The 8,027-nt window shown below is 42.7% G+C and overlaps 1 protein-coding gene across 7 annotated transcripts in view; it reads left to right on the forward strand.

The window, feature by feature from the left end:
* LOC111251010 (uncharacterized) overlaps positions 1–7,679 on the forward strand; it is a 32,974-nt gene extending 25,295 nt beyond the window's left edge. For 6 of the 7 annotated variants that reach the window (XM_022807134.2, XM_022807136.2, XM_022807135.2 and 3 more), the window contains 2 exons: positions 626–2,326; positions 4,892–7,679. In XM_022807134.2, coding sequence (XP_022662869.1) covers positions 626–2,326; positions 4,892–5,108 — 1,918 coding nt within the window. In that variant the 3' untranslated portion in view covers positions 5,109–7,679. Of the gene's footprint in view, positions 1–625; positions 2,327–2,478; positions 2,619–4,891 lie in introns of all 7 variants that reach the window. The other variant, XR_002673601.2, reaches the window with a different exon arrangement.
* Positions 7,680–8,027: the final 348 nt, after the last annotated feature.

The raw sequence follows: 8,027 nt of genomic DNA on the forward strand, positions 1-8,027 counted from the left end.
TTATTTGTAGTTCCTGAATGTCTATACTGTACTTTCTATGTCTGTCGCTTTGGAATAAGCCCTTAACAGGTCATCACATTTTATTATCGTTTATTATTAAAGCGTTACGTAAGAATTTAAAGAACGGCGTTTTTATGAACGGTTTAGGCCCTGAATTCAAGCCGTAGTCGAATCCAATTATAGTTACATTAGATCAACAAGTTTATCATGCGAAAAACTTTCCCCGCATATTTGTTTTCGTTTAAATGTGGCCTATAAATTTGTTCCTAGCACCCTAAAACGGTACGCACATTATTTAGGAAAGGCTGGCTAATTGATAGTTGTAAGTTGTTCTTCTAGCTCCTTCGCTATTGTTTGGTAGCGAATTATACAACGCACAAATCATAAATGTTCAACAAAGTTTTTTTTTAGTCACTGAACATAGTTTACGTTTACTTACAGCAACGATCCAGAGATAAAATTTTTTATAGTTTTCACTAAAATACTCAAAATCGGTAAAGCCATTTACATGATTTCGAACGGATATATATATTCGCTTTGAAGGGAATAATACGATTTAGCCTATTACAACCGATACGTTAATTAAGCACTGAGACTAACATTTAAATACCTTTCTTATTTTTAGAATAAGCCCGTTGTCACCAGATCGGCCACTCATGGTTTCGGCCGTGCGTCCCCTTAATCGGAGGGCTCCCGGCACTCGACTTAACGACGAGGTTGCCTATCTAAGTGATCCACGCGCGCCAGCTATCGATAGCGCTGAAGTAGCGTTCCTTACAGACCCTCGAGCTAGTGGGTCCACAGCAAGCTGCGGGGATGCATTGAAACCGAAGGTCGAAGTCGAATACTTGACAGATCCTCGTGCTGAGCCCCGAACTATTTTGGAACCCCACGCGGTGACCCCTGAAAAACGCCGAGACACGAAGGAAGTGTTTGATTATGCCCACCGCAATAATGTGCAACCTGGGGTCTCCGTCGTGAGGCCGGTAACGCCAGCCAAGCACACAGGGCCGTTGAGCAGGCTTGCTGATCGACGAGAAGCTATTATCGAGCCGTATTATGGAGAGCGACGGAGCCCAACGAGCACACAGAAGCCGGTAAGGACTGCTTCCATGGCAACAGCGGCATCCCAACACCACCATAGCAGTGGTACGCATGGGCACGTTGATGCACGAAACAATTCTGCTAAAGACAGTTACGAGCACCGCACGTCAGCTCATGCGTTCAAGCAGCAGACAAACAACAAGAACAACAACAACAACAACAACAACAACAACAACAACAACAACAACAACAACAACAACAATAGCACCCAGTATGCGAGAGGACACTTGTCTTCAGCTTCGAAGAGCTTTGACAAGCGGCCTGTGTGTGGACTCGAACCGACAACTCCACATCATCACCTCAACAACCACAACCGGCGAGACGGTAGTTATCGTGGGGATAGGAAGGATAATATGCGACAACAGCAACAACGGTCAATTCCCGAAGATCAACCGGAACGCGGTCTAGTGGATGAGAGGAGATCACCTCCAGCCCATGTCAGAGATGGCAGCCATGGACGTCCAGATGGAAATCGGCATAGCAGTGTCCGGGGAGGCCGAGGCCGTGGTGCAGGCGACAGTTCTCGAGGCGGTCGCAGTGGGCTTCGTCAGCAAACGATGGGACGTGGGTGGGGTGCTAGCCTCTATCGTGAGGAGAAGGTGTTCGGTTATCAACATGATAAAGTCGATTATTTAAAGTTGCCCTCAGCACGGAAAAAGCCGCCCCAAACAAGAATGGCGAACCGCCAGCCGGGAATACCGACAACGCCCCCCGTAATTAAAAACAGTGGCAATACGATTACAGGAACTGGTGGGAAGCCTGCAGCCGCCGGCGAAAAACATCAGACCAGCCCTCTAAAACTAATGCACGCAGCAATGATGAACGAACAGCGCGAGAAAACTGAGAAGAAGGACCAGGAACAAGGTGATACAGGAACAACAGTTAGTGATAAAATTTCATCTGGTGACGACAGTAGAACCGCGCACGAAGGACACGAACTCGCTGTGGTTGGTGCGCTTGAGCAAAACGTAGTGACCTTGGAGATAAGCGACTTGGAAAGCGGAGGTTACGAGGATGACCCGATGCTAGCTGGATCAGGAGAACTGACGATTGATCCGTACGGAGCAGGCGATCACGTAACCTTCGATACCTCAAGTTCGTTTGTTATCAAGGACTTCTCTGAGGAGGGTGAACAAGGAGCGCTGCCGCTAATCGAGATCGGGGATCCGGACGACAGCGAACTCTGGAACGATGCCGGGGCCATTCTCGATATTGACGACGGGTAGGTGGTAATCGCAGAGTCAAAGAACCTTCAAGCCCTGCAAACATTCCCCCAGTACTGATCATACCAAGCGCCGTTTAGTTTGAAAAGATATAAAATATTTAGGTTCTAGTAGTTGCTTGATTGACTTAAGTTTTTTACCTTGTTTTTAGCTGTTTTAGTTAAGGTGTTGCAAATGTTAGTGGTTAAATCCGCCGTAACTGCGTCCCAACACCTCAAGTGCCACATCAGTGCTGGGTCTTCACAGGCATCGAAGAATCCCGCACTGCTAGACACCTACGATTTCTCAAAGGTAGTTAGTAGGTACTACGTCCATTTTAAGGATTTGTAAAGGTGCTATTGAGCTTTGTCCTACGTATCCTTCAACTCGAAAGTCTCAACAATGCAGTTATGGGCTCACATACGGCATGCTTTTATCTGGAAAGACTAACACATGTTTCTTTGTAGTACGAGTACTGTTTATTCGGTGTGTGATGCTGATAAACTAAATAGGCCAGCTATAAATAAGGTGCGGCTCTCTCGCTTGCGAATTTCCATTCGAAGTAGCAAGTCACGGATGTCGAGATATGCCCAGAGCTCCTATTTAAGCCCCCTTCATGGCCATAACAGATCTGCTTCATATATGCCATAACTTTGGTCAGATCAAAAGCAATGTGACAGGTGCGAGGAACCGTTAATCGTAGTTTGAGTCTGTAAGACTGCTTTCAGCTTAAATAAAGCTGAAAAAAATAAAGGCGGATCGTTGAAACGGAAAATATTGCTTTGCACATAAATCTCAAATTCCACACGTCTTGATTCGGAGTATGATAATACGTCCAGTAAAGTATCTGTCGGTCGGCTAGTCATCCTTGGCGATACCAAACCGATGACCCTGAATCTGCTGTATCAAGCGTTTCTTCTTGATTATATTCCAGTAAAGGTAGTGGACGGCATGGATCCTGTATAGCTTCAAAAATACGCAATTGAAATTTGCGGGTAATAAATACTATAGGTTACCAAAAGTCAGTAACTTAAAACTGCGGGTGGCCACCTAGCTTGTAAAGGACTTTAGATTACTGGTTCGTCTGTGTGTTGGGTAAGCTGTTAACCATGCATGCCTTCCTCCTACTTTTATCTATCCTGACGTTAGAGGTTTAATAAACTTAGCCTACGTAACGGAGAGGTCTTTCGAAGGTCTATTCGTAAACTGTCCAATCGTTTTTGTGTATACCATAAGCGCGGCGATTCTATGGAAACCGTTTCCTGCATCGTTCGGTGCACGTCCTACGCACGTTGTTTGGACTAGAGCAATCGTCTGATAATAGCACGGTACTCATGTGTTCACATATCTATTAGGCTATTATAAGCAAATCCGGCAAACTTTGAAGTCGAAGAGCTTTTGCACAAATTAGGCTGGAATGATTTTTTGTGTTGAAGATGTTCTCCTTCGTTTGTCGCATACCCAATGCGTAGGGAGCTTCCGGGAAGTTATATAACATCTCGATATCTAATTTTTCCATTTATGGTTTCTCGAAGCAAATCGATAGTGGGGTTGCTTGCTGACCAGTTGTTTCTTTTAAGGCATGGAAAGCTGTAGTCATATGGACCTAGTTCAGGAGAACAGGCGGGTTAAAGCCAACATTAACTATTCCTTTTATCAAGCCAGAAAGTCATTAAGGCATAGCGATAAGGTCTGGCATTGCAATCAGGTAATGATTGCGTGCTTCCGATTGCCGTGCCAATGATCCGTGAGTTTCTCGAAGAACTCGAGATAGCGAGCTGCATACATTGTTCCATTACTGGTGAGCGTCTCGTAGCACTGATGTCCATTGCAGATACTACCATTGCCTTAAGCCCAAACTAGCACTACTTCGCCACCGAATTCATGTATTCTCTAGGGCGACGCCACTCTTTTGCCTGGTCCCTCCCCGGCTGACGGTAGAGATTGAACCATGCTTTGTGTATGGCGACGGTATGTTCCAGGCGGCTTTTTGTTGATTAAATTTTTACAGATTGCACGCGGAATATACCACACGCGTTTCCAACAGGCCTGAAGTCAATTCACGAGGGACCCATTTTTACTCAGTTTCCACATTTTGTGTATAATTATATGCAAAATTCCAGTTTTGGCCAAAGGAGACCTTAAACTCCAAGTCAGGTCCCACTACCAGGATATGTCGTCGCTGGCCTTCATTATTCCAAACTCCGTTTTTAAAACGTCTGCACCGTTCACTTAAGGCCTACTAATTGAATGTCTCCATAAGTCGTTGATAAATTTCCGCAACGCTGTGGCCTTAGGGACACAAAAACTTGACCACTGAACGTTGGTGAACTAATTTCTCCTGATGTAAACTGAACCAGTTTTCTTTCACGATTTTTTTAGGAGACTGGACTGTTCACATGTCAAGTTTCGTTTGCTAGTGGCGCGTAGTTTAAAAAAAAAACATTAAATTCAAAAGTCCGCCGGATTCTCTTGTAACAGCCTAACACATACATGAATGTACAATTTTACCTAATGCTGTTTGTTCCATAATATGAAGTTAGGGCTGACAAATCGCATTTTATTGCTGTGTGCGTTCCTTTCAGTTACGGGGGCGGCGGTGACTCAAAGTCAATAGCGAATCTTCTATCCGATGAGCCATCTGCTGTTATCACAACCGACTGTCCGAACAGAGGTTCAACTAGCTCTGCTAGAGGCGGGAAGGCCCCGCAAGGAGGCCTGCGTGGCGGCGCCGTTGCCACCTCGGTTGGTACCCGGCGTAGTTCGTGTAGGGATCGTGGAGCATTTGACGAGTTCTTCTAAGTTAGGTCCTGCAAGGTCCACGAAGGGTACAACAAGTACTATCACGATTACTGGTATGATTAGTGCTTCATCGTAAGTAAGTCAAAAAGTTCCTGGTCGCGCGCGTAATCAGTTCCAGAGCTGCGGACAGGAGATTTAGATGGTGATTTACGAAAATTCATGTGAACGCTGTAAAAGCTGACCAACAAAACAAGGTATTAATTAAATGCTAAATATAGTTTTTCGAGAAGTATCGAAACGAGTATAAAAGGAAGAAAGAAAAAGTCTATTGCAATGGTCGACGGACATCGAGAGGTCATTGCGGTTTTTGCAATCGGCAGATATAAACGAAATGCAGAAGGTAGCAGGTGAAAGCGAACATACTCCAGCAGCAGCAGCAGCAGCAGCAGCAGCAGCAGCACAGCAGCAGCAGCGGCAAAACCGATCTGAATGTTTATCAGATTGATAAAAAAATTGACTAATTTGTTACTGGTCACGTGGTGAAACATACTGTTAGTAATTGATGGTTCTGCTTTATTAGATGAATGGAGAATCTGGACGCAGCCTATTTGTCTACTGTACTATACTGATTTTTATAGGAGAGTTTAAATGCTAAACACTACGTAGCCAGTAGTTATTACCATATAAATGCGGCTAGCCTCATAATGACTGCAAATATGAAAACTAGAGCACTTGATGAATGGAATACTTTACTTTTGACAGATGCACCGATTTAATAGGTGGCATGCCAGTTTTCGTTTGACCAGAGCACAAAAACATTGAATGTGTTATTACAACAAAAATAGATCTGTGAAAGCAAGTGGGTAGAGAAGGTAATATGTTAATTAACAACGAATACGTAACTACAAGATGCACACAGACGCACGAGATATAGCTGAGCTGTACTTTAGTTTGGTTTCTTCATGCTATAAACAAAAGAAAATAACGACCATACGAAGGAGCTGAAAAAGTGTACAAACGGGAGCTACAAGGGTTCGTAGCAGCAATATTTAACGACATCAAAGAACATCCAATACAAGAATTATCAAAGCACACGATTTTACGTTCTGTAATGTTGTGCTAGCAGAGTGCTGCTCTTATCATGAGCAAGATACCCGCTCCATTTAATGCTAAAATTCATTATATAAAACATTAAATGTAGATCACTCTATCACTGTCAGTATACCATCACTATTACTGTGAACTTAATACATTCAAACGAAATCTTGTAACTCAATCATTGGGTTGGACTACTAGCATGAATGACAATTGTGCATGGTAATAAAGCCTTTATATTATTATGATTACCATCATGTTACTATTATGTATTGATTAAGAGGGATAAGTCCTGGAATCTTGCGACATAACTTTCCAGGGGCAAAATGTTCATAGCCGATTTAAACATACGTCTAGATGAGCTTAGATTTGTTTCGTTTTGATTTTCGGCGCCATAACTGCTCGGAGAACTTGTCAATGCTGTTACATAATGCCAATCAACGGTGTGTTAGCCTAAAATTTAGGAAGCTCTGTTCCCTGAAACGTTCCCAGGCTGGCACATAAGTCATCTGAGTTTGATAACTGAGTTTGAGTGGGAGCTTGTATTTTTAGTGATGAAATAGTGTAAGAATTGAATGTGAAATCGATGGTCGATTTAGTGAACTCTATTGCATAACGTATTGCCTGTTGTAGAATGCAAATGTATCTATTATCTTTATTTATCTATAGATTCTATCTGTATATGTACGGGCGTTGGTCTGTAGATCTGCAGAGGTCATGCTGAACATTCAACAATACGGACTGCTTATCACTGCTTGGTTTCAAAGATGGTCGTTTCCAAGGGTAGTCTAAAGCTGGTGCTGAAATCCAATTGTTTGTGCTCGGCTACGGTTCACTACGAAAAGATAATTCGAATTCAATGAACAAGTGTCTATTACATCGGGGTACGAACATCTTCATTTGAGACTGAATTTTCGTACAAGTCGATCATTTTTGTACAGTATATCGAAGGCGAAGAACGTAAAAATTTACAATTGTTGCAGTGGCAGATATTGTAAAAGAACGTGGTTATACGAGAAAAACTTGTTCAACTTTTACGCTTACCGCGTCGAGTAGAAGTAATCAAATCTCAAAAGATTTATGGTAAAGGGGTGCTGCGAGTAAGTCGACATATATAATCAGTGATGAATGAAGCATGCATTTGAAGATGATGAAGGTCATCATTCCAAGTGCTTTTCTTTGTATATTTGTACAGTTATTACCTTCCGACGGAAGAGTGAAATGAGATTCGTAATGCAGAGTGTAGGTAGCTTAACGAAAGAACACGTGCGAGTGTGATGTAATAAAGAAAACGAGAGAGAGAGAGAGAGAGAGAGAGAGAGAGAGCGAGAGAGAGAGAGAGCGAGAGCGAGAGAGGGAGAGAGAGAGAGCGCGAGCAAATATCTATTATAAACTATTCTAGTGTTTAGGGAGGAGTCTGTGAGATCATCCGATAAACCCGATAATTGAAGTTTTGATTCAATTATCGAAAAAATGGCTGATAATTGTGTATGTTATAGTTGTTTTGCAGTAAATAAAGACTCCTTTACATGATAATAGTTGGTGTCGTTGGTGTTTATTAGTGTATGTGAAAAGGCTTAGGGTAACTGTTATGTACCAGACACAATCATAGATTTTAAAGCATAATTATTAACACTGTTAGGAATAGCTTCGTTATATTTGGCTTATGCCTTTATAAAAACATCTATGCAAGTATCGGATATTATACAATTGTGAGTAAAAAACGTTTCAGATCTTTCAGTTAGAAGAACAACAAGTCAGAGAATGACTCGTTTCTAGCAAATCCTCTGCAAATTTTTACAAAATGGATGCTGTCGAGGCTATTCTGAACCCGATAAAACCGAGGCTTTTTCCACGAGGGTGAACGCCAGCACTGCTAGCGTT

The sequence above is a fragment of the Varroa destructor genome, unplaced genomic scaffold, assembly GCF_002443255.2.
Source record: "Varroa destructor unplaced genomic scaffold, Vdes_3.0 BEIS01000005.1, whole genome shotgun sequence".
In the NCBI taxonomy this organism is placed as follows: domain Eukaryota; kingdom Metazoa; phylum Arthropoda; class Arachnida; order Mesostigmata; family Varroidae; genus Varroa; species Varroa destructor.